Here is an 18,042-nt window from a genome sequence, read left to right on the forward strand (position 1 = left end):
GACTAATGACTTGCAACAGGAAATCTGTGATTTGTCTGTGCAAACTTAGAATTCACTGTATCACATTATTACATGTAATGGAGCCCAAACAGCCTATCTGATAATTAAAATAGTGTGATTTAATTTTTGACAGTTTATAAACTTGAAAAAATAATATATGTATGATATCCACAAGCCTATAATGACCTTTTTTCTACTTATCTAATGTTATATCTTGAAAATAGTGATTTATTGCATTATGGTTCAAATGGGGATTAAAATTAATTTGCTAGTCTATACTTAGCTGGTGTTGACCAAATGAAATTTTTTGGAAATGCCAGTGGAAGGGCACCTACAAACATTAATTAGAAACATCCTATCATCTATGCACCACAATTTCCCAAATATTTTCAGAAAATACATAAATAATTGAAATGGTTTCTCTAACACTTAAGGCCAGCCTCTTACCTAGCTTCCAGCTATGTCTATTGCAAATCAGGAATGACTTTCCAGAAAAAATTAAGATTGAATGTAAAGCTTGAAAAAAGACATCATAGTCTAGGCGGACTAATCTTGAGATATACCTTAATAAGTGGCTGGATTTCATGAAAAATATTCCTTTGAGCAAACAGGTAAAAACATCATCATTTAAAAAAAAAAAAAAAGCAGATCTCAGACTTTTACACTAAGACATTCAGCACTAGAAGAGTGAAATCCCTACAAAATTTTCAAAGAAATAAAATAAAACCCCGATATTCCACAACAAACCAAAATGTTTTTTCAAGAGCCTACATATAAAACACCACCACAACCAATAACGACATTCTAATGTTCATGCAGTAAATCTTTAAAAAAAAAAATCTTAGACAACTAAAAGATGGATGGAAAATCTATAACAAAAGGACTTGCAGTGACAATTGAATCCATCTAACTATAGGAATAAGCTGAAAACAGGTAGTATGTTTATAGAGCTGAATGTAAATATTATAAACCTTGTCAATGTAAAATTTAACAAAAGTTGGTGAGAAGACAGGTAAAATTAACTAACATTTATTGAGTATATACTATGTCCCAAGCATTGTACTGAGTACTTTACATTAATTATCTCATGAAAATCTTCATAATAACCCTAAGTGAAAAACTATTATCTGTTTTATAGATAATAAAACTGAGACTTTAAGTAACTTTTCCAAGGTACATTGGTCTGCAGGTGGCAGAGCCAGATTCATACCCATTATCCTAATTCCAAGGCCCACAAACTTAACTATCAGAAAATTTGGTACATTCAAAGCTGTAGAGGCAGCCCTGGCTGGTGTGGCTCAGTGGATTAAACACTGACCTGTGAACCAAATGGTCACCAGTTCAATTCCCAGGCAGGGCACATGTCTGGGTTGCAGGCCAGGCCCCTACTAGGTGTCACGCAAGAGGCATCCACAGACTGATGCTTCTCTCCCTCTCTTTCTCCCTCCCTTCCCCTCTCTCTAAAAATAAATAAATAAGATCTTTAATAAAAATGTTTTTAAAAAGCTGTAAAGACAAATGCTGTATAACCTGCTCTAATTAAGTGATAGAGGGGAGGTGAAGACATGAGTAAGAGAAAATACACTATTTTCATCAAAAAAAAAGTGTGCATAATTTTAACATATATGAAACAAAAAAAAAAATGAGTTACCTGGGAGCTAGGTTCATATTCATGGGAAATTGGAGATTTTTCCACAGGAACAAGAGGAGTCTTAACCAGTTGTTTTTAAATTCTACATAGAATTATATAATTTGGAAATAGTATAACATATTTAATTAGGATCTGTTGATAGGTATTGTATTGTCAGGATAAGGCAAAATTAAATGGTAGTAACAATCCCAAAATTTCTTAGGCCGAAAATAGAAAGAGTTCAATTCTCACCCTGCTTCCTGTGTATTACAGGTCAGGAGGGGTCTGTGCCCATCACAGGCACTCAGGGACATCTGCTGGTGGAGTGGCCGCCTCTCAGCACTGCCGGTCGCAGTGCCCGAGGGGCGTTCTGAAAGCTGTCTCAGCAGCAAGGGAATGTTTGGTCCAGCAGTGGCCAGCATCCTCCGCCTAGCACTCCTCGGCCAAAACCAGTCACGTGATCAACCTACCCACGAAAGGGCCGCTGAATACCACGCCAGAATCACCAAAAGGTGGAGAACGGAGAATATTTGGCAAAAAGCACTAAAGATAAGCACATCATGATTTAATCTGTTGCCACAGTTCTCTTTTTACAAATAATGTCAAAATGAACATTCTTATATTAAAAAATCTTTGTGTACTATATTATAAATTCTTAGGATGGAATTACTAGTCAGAAAACATGTGTTTGAATTTTGATAGATATCTCTAAAATTACCCCCAAATTATGTGGCATTGACCTGTGCCCTCCAGTGCCAATGTCGCACCATTTTAATTACTCAAGTTTTATAATGCGTTGTATTATCTGTTGGAGACGGGCCACATTAATTACCCTATTTTTCAAAATTCTCCTGGTTATTCATGTATATTAGTTACTTAATTTATTTTCTCAAAATTTTATACCCGCTTGTCTTTTTCCAGAAAATACTATGTTATTTTTACTACAGGTTCATATAGATCAGTTTCCATTTTTTTTTAATTAGTCATTTTATCAAAAAAGATGGTATACATTTTCATATGTTCCACTCTTTTGTACCTTTGTGTTGAGTATCATAGTTTCCTTTGGTTCTACAAACTTCTTTTAACGTTACTCTGATATGATTTAGTCTTTGTTGTTATTGTTATTTTTGTAAATGGGCTCTTTCCTTCTCTCCATGCTATTTGCAATTGAGATAAGCATCTTCAATATTTTAACTGGGTACATTTTGCCTCAATACTTTTGTGAAGCACACAAGCTCTTTGGTTTGTGTCCATTTGATCAGAAGGTTGGCTTGACTCTAAGGTCCCTGGCTAAGGACAGCAGCACACAAAGTGCATCCAGCCAAAACACAAGATCTACTTCTACTTTGTTCTCCAGAAAAAAAAAAAATACTGGGCAAAGAGATCACTCTGGAACAGGTGACTGGAAGTTTCATGTGTGGAAACACCTAAAAGGATCAAGCATGAATGGAACATCAATATTCTAGACAGATTTTAACTTCAGCCTGGCTGCTATTGGAATTTTATATATCCAAACATTATTCACTATAATAAACACTTTTCATAGGTTTGCTTTGTAAATCATAGTTGAACTTTGGGTTCTATATTATTTGGAATCCTGCTCCCTGAGAATAGACATCTTTTAAAAAAAAAAAAAATTTACTTATTTTCAGAGAGAGGAGAAGGGAGGGAGAAAAAGAGGGAGAGAAACAGCAATGTGTCAGAGAAATATTAATTGGTTGCCTCTCACAGCCCCCAAATGGGGACCTGACCCGCAACCCAGGCATGTGCCCTGACAGGGAATCGGACTAGCGACCTTTCAGACCACAGGCCGGCGCTCAATCCACTGAGTCACACCAGCCAGGGCTGAGAATAGATTTATTTTTAATGATAATTCATTTTATTGTGTCTGCAGTATTTGGACCTAACATCTCTGATGCTTTGTAACTTTTATTCAGAGTGAGACAGTCCATCGCAGAATTTCAGAGATAAATAAATATTTACACTTATCTTTTAGGTTTAGAGTGTTTTTATTAACCATGGTAAAGTATCAGTGGAATTGTGCAAGGGAAGTTTTTTTTAAAAAAAAAAGAAAATACGGTCACTTCTGTTTACTCATGACCTTAACCTTCTATCCCCAAATGATGGTCACTGTTTAGTGAGATGCTACGTGTCATTACTCTGATGCTGGCATGGGAAGTAAGGGTGTGGACAGATTTGTCAACCACTTCTCTTGGGATTATATAGGGAAAAAAAAGAAAAGAAAAGACAGTAAGACCTGGGATCTGACTGATTTTCTTGACATCACAGTACTTATCATAAGAGTTGGATCTCTTGACTCCCAACTCCCTCAGCTACATCACTCATGTTCAATAATTTTAGCAAACATGGGCTAACTAGAATCAGAGCTATCTTAAGGCTTTTCTGGTACCTCTTGCTTCTCACAAATGTATACCATGAAGAAATTAACTGCTGCCACCTCTGTGTTCCTAGCACATTGTTCATGAAGTTGGTATAGCTCATAAATGCTAATGTAGAACAACTGGCTAGAAGCACAACTTTATTCCCCTAGCTCACATGACAGGGGGTACACCACATACTCATTTATGTCCTCCCGGTGCATAACACAGTTCTTTTCACATACTTATTTGCCTCAAAAATTCCTGACATCAAATTCAACCTATTATATTGCTATATTCAAGAATCATATTAAGATTTGAGTACAAATGATTCAAATGTATAGACAATCACATGATAAAGCTCAGTAGAATTTGAATTTGTAAAGGAGATCTCTCTGCAGGACATTCTAATTAATTCATGATATTTTTCAAAATATACTAAATCACATGAAATCATTTCCATTAATGACCTTGACTGCTCTCTTCATTTCACAAAAACATTAACCTGGATCACTCTTTATTTCTTTGTCTTTTGTAAAGAACCAATTTATATTGTTAAACTTTCAAGCCATCTTAATTTCATCAATACCTTTGCCTTGCACAATATAAACATAATTTTGTTCTTCTCCTCTTTTCATACTTAGTATAATCACTGATTGTATTAATTATAATATATTATCACAAATGTACAAAGACCTGTAACTACCTAAAAATGGAGAGAAACATTGCACACTGAACCACTTCAGAGGTTATCTCTGAGGAGAGCGATGAAATCAAACAAAGGCAATCAAAGAAGACCTTCTTATTGTGCCCTGTGTATCTTCATTGTCTTGACCTTTCAAAATGGGACCAGAAGAGAAAGACAAGCAACTGGTTGGAGAGACAGGGAAAATAGCAATTATAGCTCCCACATAGTTTCTGACATCGCTCTTGAGGCTCAGCCGCACATCTAGTTCTTCAGTTCTCTTTCTGATTGGGCAAACATGAGTGGCCTTACGCTACTAGCAATCAAAAGAACCTGTCCCAGCCAGTAGTTGATAGTACACTTAGAGCCGAAAGCTGTAGTTAATAATATACTTGTCTTAGGGAGAATGGCGCAGCTCTTTACCCTACGTCCCTGTTGTCATCTTACCACACAACTCCTATAACCACGTAACTTCCTACTATCAGAGTAAACAGAAAATAGAAAACTTGCACTAAAAATGCTCCCTTATGTCCCCAAATTTCACATTCTGATTAATAGTAGAAAGGCAGAAAACCGATATTATACATACCCTGTTTAAGGAAGCAAGGACCAGTTTGTGAATATCATTCCTGAAACACTGTTCTGTAACCATATTTAGCTTGTGTTGATATTCAGTATCTTCCATGAATTCTCCTGGCATGCCTAAATACAAAACAAATGCAAAAATACATACACAGATACATACATACATATATACACACTGTTCTCATAAGATTTAAGCCGAACTGATTGTCACTTGTGAGGACTGATCATAATTAACCCAGCAATATACATGTTGTATTTTTTAATACATAGTTTCTCACATGCATTAAAGGAAAAAGCCCCTAGCCTAGCTTAGGAATTTTAAAAAAACAGTCACTTACTGAATATAAAATAAATACAGTGAGTGTGGATGTTAACTGAATTTAAAGTAACAGGGAGTATTTTGGTGGAGGAATTTTCTGTAGCAAACAAGCTCTTTTTTTGTATGAGTAGGCTGTACTCATACAAGGAGCTAGAAGATTTTTGAGAAACAATGAACCACTTGAGAAGCTCAAAGTTCTTTGGACTACAACAAAAACAAAAAAGGTCAGATATAAAATGTACATATGAAAGGACAGACAGAATCATAGCGAACAGAAAAGACATTTGCATTTTAGTATTATGCTGGGACAGAGCATACAGTTTCCTGAAAAAGCCTCTAAGGCTGCATAACAGTATCATTATATAAAGAAAATATATGCCTTAGTAAGCTACATTGTAGCTGAAGTATCCTAAAACTGTTGGAAAACAACTGAAGTTTAAAAATTGGTTATATACTAGAATATAAAGTAAAATTATTATGAATGAATGTTGTTTCCAAAACCTAAGACTACAGAAACAATTATTAATAAACAATTACTTAGATTCTTTCCATTTAAATTTTGTATTAAAAAAAACTATAAATTGGCTGTACACAGCTTTTCATTTTTTAACAATATGAATGTCAACTATCAGTAACTATTGCATTTTTAGTAATCTAAGTGTTTAGTAATCTAAACATTTTCCTACATGCAGGGAATACCACAGTGAACAAGCCAGGCTGGATTCCCAGACTCCTGCAATTCTGAGCACTCATTTTAAAATTTATTCAAACATAGTTGTATGACCTTGGATAAGTCACTTAAATTCTCTGCATCACATTTTTAGCAACCAAGACCACATTAACTTCTGAAGCTGCCCATTAGTTGTATCACAAGCAGGGGTGACCACACAAAGCAGGCCTGCTGACTAATAAAAATCATCATGCCCCATGTAACAAGTCTTACTAAACATCTTTCTTTTAGTAAGTCCGAGAGAGCATTTCCATAAATTTCATCTCTCATCTTTGTTGCATTACTGGAGGTTCTACTCTCCAGAATGGATATAAGTTCCTTTCCACATAAACAGTCCTTTGAATTGTAAATTGGACTGCAAACTAAATGAGGGCAGAATCCATAACTTAATCATCTCCAGATTTCCAAGGGTTCCAAGCAAAGTGCTTTACATATAATTGTTGTTCAACATACTTTTGTTGCACAAATGTGTATTCAAAAGTGCCTACTCTGAAGTCAGGCTGCAGAGGCTGAATTCCTGGCTCCATTATATAAGCTGTGACCTTAAAATCTCTACACCTTATGAATCATCTGTCCCATTATCTGGAAAATGGCAACAACAAAAAAAGTACTAACTGCCTGATGGGTTGCGCAAGAATTTAAAAAGTTAATATACATAAAGCACTTCAAATAATACTTGACACATTTTAAGTCCTGCGTATTGTTAGGTACTACTGTTACAAGCTATAAATTAGGGGATTTTAATATAGTTTTATATTCTCCTGAGTAACTGCTTCCACACAATAAACAGATTCTGTCCCTCTTACTAGTCTTATGGATGTGGTTTTACACTCCTAATCACTTTTTTTCTATACACTTTCTAATGTGCATATGCCCATTCTTAAAGAATTTCACATTATTTCCATTAGAACTGACATAAAGTCAAGAAAGAACAAGCCAAATGATACTTCATTGGAATTAGAGTATTATGCTAAGTGAAATAAGCCAGGCAGTGAGACCAATAATATATGACCTCACCTATAAATGGAACCTAATTAACAAAACAAACAAGAGAGCAAAATAGAGCCAGAGACATGGAAATAAAGAACAAATTGACAGTGACCAGAGGGGAGAAAAAAGGGGGATAACAAGGGAAAGAAAGAGGAGGATCAAGTCAAGGCACATGAATAAAGGACCCATGGACCAGCACAAGAGGGCAGAGGATTGAATGTGGGAGATAGCCGGTGGGTAGGGCAGGGGGAGTAATGAGGGAGAAATGGGGAAAATTGTAATTGAAGAATAAAAACATTTTTAAAGTAAAAAAATAATATAAAATGTCTGGGCCTTGATTATGATTTTCTTAAAGCAACTGCTTCAGTCACTTCAATAGGTTATTCGTATTAAAAAAGAGGAAGAAATTGAACAGCACTAGATTGAAATAAACTTAAGAGCCATAATACCAGAGGTAATATGTGGTCTTAAATTAGATGCTGAATTACACAAATTTGCTATAATGAACATCTTTGTTACAATTGAGGAAATCTGATTGTGGCCTAGTTAACAAATAAGTACATGTACATCCAGATATCTTAAAAGCACATCAACTTAACATGTTCAGATCAGAACTGTATTCAACCTCGAAACTGCTGGGTACTGATACCATAGTTACTAAGGGATATATAGAATGGCATGATAAGTGAAATTATTGTACAGTAAGGTATGTGTGGCATTGTATGGTATAATGTGAATATGATATGGTAGCATACAGTAAAGATGATTAAGCCTTTATCTATAGAGAAATGGATTTATATGTTGATATACTTATAAAATATGTCCACTGATATATATTTCTACACATAAAGTATAATTCTAAAGGTATAAAGTTATTTTCAAGAGTACCTATTTAATACATCTAAACATCAGTGTAAATATATCATTTATTATTTAAACACAACATTTAATACATCTAAATAATTATTGACTATCAATGTTGCTTCAGGGTCAACCTAAGGACAGTAAAAGAAAGATTATATTTGATACCTGTTTTTTATCCAAAAAGAGTATGATTTTATTAATATATCTGGTTCTAAATATCTTTTTAAATTTTTTCAATGTATTTATTTAGTTATTTTTAAATCATATTTATCCTATTACATTCTCAATTTTTCTTGTAGTCATCTATAAAATTCAAATTCACCTTCAAAAAAATAAGGCTGACACCTTTAAGGATAATCAGAAGGGTTTTGTTTGATTTTTGCAATCTACAAACAAAATTTTTTTAAAAAATCCTCACAGTAATATTTTTGAGCAAAATTACCTCTGTTAAATTATATCTGAAAAGTCAACTGACAACTATTAATGAGACACCATGATTCAATTCAAAATATATTGGGTTGGCCAAAAAGTATGTATGGGTTTTCTTCCATAAAATATGACACATTTTTCATTTTCACCAATAACTTTATTAATTTGTAAATTCTGAGTATGTCGGCTATCTCCCATGTTGGTATAACATTGATTGTTCTCACTTAATGGCTCAATTTGATCACTACCAACTTCATCTGGTCTACCCAACCCTGAAGCATCGTCCAGCGAGACATCTCCAGCATGAAACTTCTCAAACCATTTTGACACATTTAGTCAGACACAGCAGCTTCTCCATACACTGTACAAATCGTGTGTGTGCGCATGCGCGTTTCAGTTGCATCTTCCCTTTCTTGAAATAATAAAGCATAATATGCTAAAAATGTGTATTTTCTTCCACCTCCAATATTAAAATGGCTACACAAAAATTCACCAATTCTGATGTTTTTTAAATGCATGCTGATATTACAGCTGTCGCCATATAATCTAACAAAATTGTTTCAAATAAAGGTAAAGACAACTAAGTGCTACTAGAGCCATCTTATGGAAAAATAAAAAATAAAAACTTTTTTGGCCAACCCAATATTTACTGAATAGCTATTTTTGATCAGAAAAGTAAAATGACTGAATGAAGCCATGTCATAGAAAATATTTATAAAATCTCTATTACTGACTATACTCATATTCAGAAATAAAAAATACCTAGATGATGATAGATAATGGTAGGTTTAGAAGGATTTCATTTAAAAGGGGGGAAAAAAAGATTAGTCTTTAAAAAACTCAAAATTTTACGGAACCAAAAAGAGTAATAGCCCTGATATCAATTATCAGAAAGTCACGACCCAAGTACGTAAGCTTCCACCCTCTCCCGCGCTGCTGGGCCCCCAGCACGTCTCACGGAACCATCATCGCCTCCCTGTAATCAGGCTCTTCCCCGCCGCTCACCCGCTACACCACAGCGCTGTTATACACTGCAGATTGGGTCACGACACAATTTTTAAACACCTTTAATAAATTTGAATTGACTTCCACTAATAAAGCACGAGTTCCTCGGTGCTGCATTCAAGCTCCTTCACTTGCGGGCCTCTGCCTGTCCTTCCACGTTCACCCCCAGGCCCTGCTCCCTGCTCCACGCTTGACTCACCCCAGACCACGTGCGCTTTCCCCTTCTGCCTGCGATGTCCGTCCTGACCTTCCTACCGGGCCAGCCCAGCTCACCCTTCGACCCCAATATCAAGTCTCTCACCTGCTCCTTTGCATAAGTCATTTATGCCCCCATCAGTACTATCACAGCCTTTACAAAATATCTGTAATTGCTCCTCTCAAACTGTCTAAAAATTAACTATTTACCTATCCGTGTACGTCTGAGCTCCTCATATAGTACAGTCATGCTTGCTGTATGTTCACTTCTCTTTCATACCTTTGTAGCCATCACCATGTTTAGAACAAGAGGCACGTAATGAAAATGTGTTGAATGAATTGGAGGAGCAGGTGTTTTAAATGGGCTCTGAAGGACAAATAAGGTCACAACAGATGTAAGTAGGAGGTAAAGGGGGGGAGTGGAAACTATTGAGGTTAATGAGTAAAAGCCACATGGTTATATTTGAGAAAAATTAATTCAACGACAGAGTAAAAGAACTAAAAAAAGAGCCAAGAGAAGAAGTGTGAAAATTAGTTAGCTATTTTTATAGAGAAGACAAAAACAAAACAAAAATAACTCGGCCTCAGGGATGCCAAAATAAATAGAAAAGAACTATTAGAGATGGACACTCTTCTCAGAAGTAAAGCTCCACATACTTTACACTGTAATTATTTCTCGTGTAAATAAATTACTGAATTTTCTTATTACATTTCCTTATAAGTTAATCTATTTCACATCGTTTTCCTTTATTTTGGATTAGTGGGAAGATGTGCATTTGTTTGGCAGAAAATGGTCCTTTCATTTTTACCAAGAAAGGGAGGGGGTGGAGGGATTGAGCAAAAAAGAAAAGGGACTCATGACAAGGACAACAGGGTGGTGGCTGCTGCGGGGAGAAGAAGGGGACTACATGGTCATGGAAAACCACAGTAAAGGTTATATATTTTTTTGAGAAAAGAAAGTGAAAACTTGTGAGAAGTCAAAAATCCATTTAAATTGTTCTCTCATCCCTCAATCAACTATGTAACTTACCTGGAACTATAAAATGTAAAATAGCTCGAAGTGCCTCCAGCTGCACTGATAACGATGTCTCATGATTTTTCATAACTGTCATTATTTTGGGGGCCACTGCTACCATGATATCCAGGGAAGTGTTACTGGAGATACAACATCAAAATACTTGTTAAAAATACAAACTGATCTCATTGTACAAGCACAAATTTGAAAGGAGTGCATGGAAACACAACCAATCAAGATATATTATCAGAAAAGACTATGTGGAAATGCATTTGGATTCAGTAACAAGAGCATACATAATTTTAATTATTCCTTAATTAAACTTTAACCTCAGGGAGTTGAATTCGCAGTAACCTGGGAATTCTTTTATTTAGTTTCAAACGCTAACAACTTCCATATGATCTACCCATGGGTTATTGGCAACAACTCTCAGAAGTAGATGTTATTCTCATTTCCCAGTTGGAGAAGTCAGGCTCACAGGGGTTAAATATCAAGGTCCTATCACCAGAAGGTGACAGAGTCAGGACCGGAGTGCACACTCTCCTGACCCCCAAGGCAAGGGCTCTTTCCATCACACCACCTGCCTCTTCCAGAACACCAACACCGGACTTCTCACATAGTGTTCTAATTAGTCTTGTTTGCATTAAAGTCTTGACTTCTTTAAGGTATTTTAGATATTCTTCTTAATTTCATTTTTTATTTTCAATCACAGTTTATATTCAATATTACTTTGTATTAGTACTCATATACTTTACAAAGCGATGCCCCCAATATTTCAAGCACCTGCCTGGCACCATCCGCAGTTATTACAATATTATTGACTATATCCCCTATGCTGTGCTTCATATCCCATGACTATTGTGTAACTGTCAATTTGTACTTCTTAATCACTTCACCTTTTTCACTCAGTCCCCCAACACCCCTCCTCTCTGGTCACCATCAGTCTATTCTTTGTATCTATGAATCCATATCTGTTCTTTTTGTTTATATTGTTCTTTATATTCCACATGTAAATGAGATCGTACGGTATTTGTCTTTGTGTCTTATTTTACTTATCATAATACTCTCCAGGTCTATCCATGCTGTTGCAGATGGTAAATCTTCATTCTTTTTTATGGCTGAGCAGTATTCAGTAAGAACCATGTCTTTGCTTTGCATGGTTTCATGGTCATTGAGATAAAGCCCGTGTTTTCAACCTTAATATTCCAGTTTAAACATAACCTCTTTGTAGCCTCCCTCCTTTGGTAACCCCAGCTGGGTTCTTGCCACTGTGCATTTTACACATCACTGCCATTGCATTATCAAGCTGTATTGCAATTATCTGTTGACACATCAGTCTCCTCAACTAGACAGTAAGTTTTCAGTGGCAGGTCTGTCATCAAAGTTAACTCAATCCCCAGGACTGGAACTGTATGCATGTTACATATGAGAAAATAGCCAGAAATATTAATTGCCCAGAATCTACAAAATCTTAAACTGTAGGTTATTTCACTCTGTTTTTGCCTCATTTCATACATATCCACAGCCATAAGAAAACAACAAAATCACCATTTAAGATAAACTTCATTTAGCCCTGGCTGGTATGGCTCAGTGGATTGAATGTCAGCCTGCGAACCAAAGGGTTGCTGGTTCAATTCCCAGGCAGAGCGCATGCCTGGGCTGCAGGCCAGGTCCCCAGTGGGGGCGTGCAAGAGGCAACCACACATTGATGTTTCTCTCCATCTCTTTCTCCTTCCCTTCCCATCTCTCTAAAATTAAATTAAAAAGATAAACTTCATTTAAATGTTCAAGAGCAACATTTAAATAAAAGAAGTACAACTCAAAGGTATGACATTTGCAATATAAACACAAATAGGTTAGCTAGATTGATGATAAAAGCAGTGCAACCCCATTCCTTACAAGTCTATAGATATGCTGCATACAATTCCTCATGGTATCTTCATTTCATCTACTCATATTTAAGAGCAGTATTAATAGTACCTATGATGTAGAGAATGCTTAAAAATGCACCAGGGATTATCCTTACCTTTATTTTTAAATTAATGCATTCAATCCTTACATTATAACCTTACAATTTATGAGATTATTATTATCCCTCTTTACCCATGAGGCCCCTAAGTTTAGAGATGAAATAGTTGGCTCAAAGTAGTGAGAAAGCCAGGACACAAAATCAGTTTTTACTGCAACGTTTATGCCTTTTTTGTTTTTTTATGCATGACAGGTTTCTATAGAGCCTATTTTTGCTTGGAATTTACTCAGACTATGACAAAGTTACCTCACATCCTTTGGCATAATAAAATGTAAAACATGCTGAGCATATCCTGATGCCCCATCGCCTGCCCCCATATCTGACCTCCGCTGTACCGCTAACCAGCCCTGTAATCTTAACACCTCCAGACTTGGAAGGGCTGTGAGTAAAAGTTTCCCCAGAGAAGGAGGAAGCAGGAAGAGAAAACACAGTTATTTCAAAAGAAGGGACAATCATAAATCTTAGTTGTGAAAAAGCAACAATTAGAAGCCATATCCTGATTTGAACTTTTATACCTTTCACACATAATAATTTGAAAACCTTTTTAAGGTTATGTGCTGTCTAATTGTCATTTTGCAAAGTGTAGTCAACACCACACATGAAGCACAAAAGCAAACTTTCGACATATTTCTACAATCTCTACCATCCCTGTCATGATTCAGATAACTAAACCTTTGATATTATGATATGAGATTATATCACATAATGTTTGCATTTTCAAATGTCTCATTTTTCTTCTCATTCTCAGAAATATGCTTAAAATAGTGCTATTCCACCTGGCCCAATATTATATATTCTGCATATGTTTATGAATCTGTATTACCTTCCTTCAAAAAGATGATTTAGCATTTTGCAGCCACTCTCAGCCACTTCAGGAGAATGTATGTGCTTCTGCATTAACTCTAACACGTTCAGGTATATTCCTTTTGACAACAGGATTTTTCTGAAATTAACTACAAGAATTTTTTTAATGTTACTTGTAGGAATGAATGGACATTGCAATAAGACACAGAATACTAAGATAATCCAAAATCATAAGAAAGTATATACAAATACATAAGTAATTTACATTTCATGGACAACTTAAAGATTATTAATGTTTGTTTCTTTGTAATATATACATTTCCAATTGTTTTTCATTTATTAACCATTTGTTGAGGTTTGAATTTTAAAAGTTTTATTCACAGAGTAGTCTGGTACAAATGTAATAACCATACCCTAGTCTTGTGACAAGAGCATTTTTGCAGAATAATATCTTAAAATAATACCCTCCAAAATAAGAATGAAACTTGTATTTTATTCTAATATTTAAAATAGTTTCACAAAAGACCTGTAATTACACAGAGCTAAGATGCACTAGGTATATTAGATACTAGTGATCTGGGAATAAGTTACAGTGTGTGCCTTCATATGCAAAGCAATGAAAAGTCCCGGCACAGACTATAAATAATTACATATTTTCACAAGGTAATACCAAAGCCTAAGAAACACATAGATATGCTTTACAACTAATTTTACATTATATGTAGCAAAGTAACCATATCCCAATAATAATGATTACAGAATAGTTTTCCTTTTCCAATAAACTTTCTTCAATAAATATAAATCCAGTGTCTTAAAGTCTCCATATAAATATCAATTGTTTTAAAACCTTCATATATAAATATCAATTCCAACATTACACAGTATAATTCAATACTTTGAAAGCAGTAGAAAAGAAAACTTACAAAGTTTTAACTTAAGAACTATTTTGAAAAATGAGTTACCCGCCTCAAATTGGGAAAGGAAAAAAGGACAAAACTCAGAAATAAGTGGGAATGATATACACATTCTAAATTACAGCCAAAATCTGAAAAAGGCATATCTTTTAAAAACATCCAGAATATCATCCATTAAAATGTGATAAGATATTGCTTATTTTTCTTGGTTACATCAGAAGTTTTAATAATCATTCCCAAAGTAATTAAATTCTAGCCAGGGAGATACTTTAGAATATAGAAGTTATTCTAAAGAAGCAGTTCCCACGTGTCAAGTGCGCCTCGGGATCACCTATGAGGCTGCGAAGACACAGGCCGGGTCCCGACTGTGGAGTTACTGGTTCAGTAGGTCTATATGGGGTTCTAGAATTTACATTTTTAACAAGTTCCTAGGCAATGCTGCTGGTCCATAGACAAGACTTTAAGAACCACTGTCTTGTACATTAACCTAATTTGAGACTTGAAAATTGAGAATAGAAACTTCAGGAAACCCTAGACCTAAGAAAAGAAATTCCATCATAGAGTCATGTTAGAGTTTACAGAACATTTCACACATTTTCTCACATACCAACTATCTACATAATACTCTTGACCTCATCCATTCCATTTTAGTGATAAATTATCTGCTTTAAAAGGCCAGTAACAATATGCAGCTCCCTTCAGATCTTCACTCCAATAGTCACCTCCTTTCATGGCTGCCTAGTCACAATTTCATCTCCTCTGAGCCCTAACACATATCCTCCAAAAGTTAGTTCATTTTCTTTCTTAGCTACCTGACATACCAGATATTCTTATTTAGTCTTGTTATCTATCTTCCCCACTAGAGTTTAAGCTCCATGAGCCTGAGATTTTTATTTAATTGTTGTACGCTGAGTGCCTCAGGCATTGCGTGGCACAGAGCAAGAGCTCAATAAATATTAATTGAGCTAATTAATTAAATGAAAAATGTCACAATGTTTGATCCTTTGCCTTGCAACCACTGTAGCAGAACCCAATTCTTCTGGCTGCCAATTCAGTCATTTTTCTAGAAAACCACATTCATTCCTGCACACCCAATGTTCCCAAGTGTCTTTCAATAGGAAGTAGCCCATGAAGGTTGGTGAATGAGCTGCTCAATGCCTTAATCCTTTCCTAAGGCAGAACTCAAAAGACAAAACAAAGGGATCTGAGGACAGTTTACCTGGCCGGTGGCCAAGAGCGAAGAAGGAAGTAACCAGAAAGAGCAGAGAACCGGTTCTGAAGAAAGACATCAAGGCTGACCTCAAATGGAACTGATATTCTCTAATAAGAAGCAGCCCAGACCTCACAAAATCATGGCTGTTTTGTTGGTGTATCAATGATTTCCAGGTGGTTAAGAATGACAGTACCAACACATGTTGTCTGTACATAGTAAAGGATGCTCTCCTCTCTTAAGTGCCTCACACAGAAACAGTCAAGTCCAGCCTTCATTTTCAGGAGTGAAATCCCTATCCAGCCTCTGTGCAGTAGAATATGGGAACTCAAGAAGAGCAATTCCCTTCCATACCACTCCTGCTGATTCATTATCCCCAGAAGCACCCTCCTCTGTCTCTAAGGGCTCCTGCCAACCCAAGTGTTCTATTAAAGTGCTACCTGAGAGGTGGAGTGAGAAAGGAAGAAAATGAAGAAATGAGTTTCCCCTGGATTTGACCTCTATAACAGCATAAGAAACATGCATGAGGAGGTTCCTTGATTCCTTTCACTATACCCGGGATCTCTACTACACTGGTCCCTGTTTCAGGTTTTCAGTATTTGTCTCTCTTTTTTTTCTCTCTCCAAAAATATCCTGCAAGAGCTGCCAAGTTCCAATGACTTTAAAATGAGTTTTTTTCCTCAGATTTTCTGGCAGTATTTCCTGTTCATGAGGATTGAAATTCTAAACAGACTGAGTCTCATTTTTAAAATTCAAGAGTCTTTCCAAAGCTTTGACATTTTTCTCCCCTTAATAATACGAAGCTATAAGACTTACATGTGAAAGACCATTTAAAAAAAAGTATGATGGATGATTTTATCAGATTTTAAAATGATTAATCTCTCTCTACCCATTGCATCTCTAGAAAGTTTTTTAAATAAAATAACAGGAACAGTGCATAAAGCAAAATTATTTTTAAAACGACCATTTGGTGTTTATTACAGGTACCAAAAAAAAATCCCCTTAACACAAGCTAAAAGTCTATCAACAAGAAATTGGTTCATAAAATCGAATATAGGCATACTTTGGGAAACTACACAGCCAGTAAAAATGATAATGTAAGAATTTATACTTATCAACATGAAAAATGTAAACTTTGTTTATAAAAGAATATAATATGATCCCATTTCTGAAAAATTAGGAAATATATTGTATATCTCATGTGTGATTACATATATAGAAGTCCAGAAGAAACACATCAAAATGTTATCTTCTTTATTTTTACTTCTATATCTGTTACCTATATACCTATGTATGTGTGTGTATATATACATATATACACATATAAATACAGATATCATACTTATATATATGATATATGTATATACTTATACAAGGGGGACCCAAAGAAACAGAATTTATTCATAAAAAATTTTGTATTTATTCTTACATGTTTAAATTTTAGTCACCTTCAAAGCACTCTCCATTTGATGCAATACATCTATCAAGATGGTTTTTCTACTGCTCAAAACAGTATTGAATTCATGGATTTTGATGCATTTTAGTGGTTATGCCATTTCTTATTTCACCTCTTCCACATCAGCAAAAGGTGTCCCTTTGAGAACTTTTTCATCCAAGGAAACAAATAAGTCACTCAGGGCGAGACCGGGTGTATAGGGAGGGTGGGGCACAGGGGTCATGCCGTTTTTGGTCAAAAATTGCTGAACACTCAGCATGGTGTGGGCAGGTGTGCTCGTAAATCACCCATCATGAAATTGAAATGGGCAAACATGTGAAAAGAGTCTTCAAAAATTTTCACTGAAGCCAAATGCAGCCTCTCACAAGAACGCCAGCTGGCACACTGATACAGGGGGTTCCCAGGACACTCACCTAGTGGAGAAGCCTGTGCTATAAGGGGCCTGCCCTCAAGAAGATTCTGGGTTTTGGGGGTCCACCCTCATATATCACATACATATACATATTACACTTGTATAATGTATTGCTTTTATAATTTAAAAATATCAAACGTGTTTCCTTTTATTAAAAACTATGGTGCACCCCTTACCATTTTGTTCTAAGAGAGTCGACAATGCATTCGCAGATGCCTGAAAGACTTCTTTTGATGAAGAATGCATCAGCATGGAGAGCATCACCTCCCTGTGAGCTGGGAACCTTTCACAAATTCAACCATATTGTCAATAAGCAATCTTTTTTTATCATTATCTCAAACATTCATTTATCATTGTCTAACAAAAAAAAGGGCATATAAACATTTTATGTC

General features: G+C 35.6%; 1 protein-coding gene across 1 annotated transcript in view; it reads right to left on the minus strand.

Annotated features, from left to right (window-relative positions):
• LRRK2 (leucine rich repeat kinase 2) overlaps nt 1-18,042 on the minus strand; it is a 131,201-nt gene that overhangs the window by 88,451 nt on the left and 24,708 nt on the right. The window contains exons 11-14 of the mRNA XM_054591244.1: nt 17,827-17,933; nt 13,678-13,807; nt 10,841-10,965; nt 5,283-5,395 (exon numbers count right to left, since the gene is read on the minus strand). Coding sequence (XP_054447219.1) covers nt 5,283-5,395; nt 10,841-10,965; nt 13,678-13,807; nt 17,827-17,933 — 475 coding nt within the window. The remainder of the gene's footprint in view (nt 1-5,282; nt 5,396-10,840; nt 10,966-13,677; nt 13,808-17,826; nt 17,934-18,042) is intronic.

The sequence above is a fragment of the Pteronotus mesoamericanus genome, unplaced genomic scaffold, assembly GCF_021234165.1.
Source record: "Pteronotus mesoamericanus isolate MK-2021 breed Mesoamerican mustached bat unplaced genomic scaffold, CSHL_Meso_final scaffold_21, whole genome shotgun sequence".
NCBI classification, from domain to species: domain Eukaryota; kingdom Metazoa; phylum Chordata; class Mammalia; order Chiroptera; family Mormoopidae; genus Pteronotus; species Pteronotus mesoamericanus.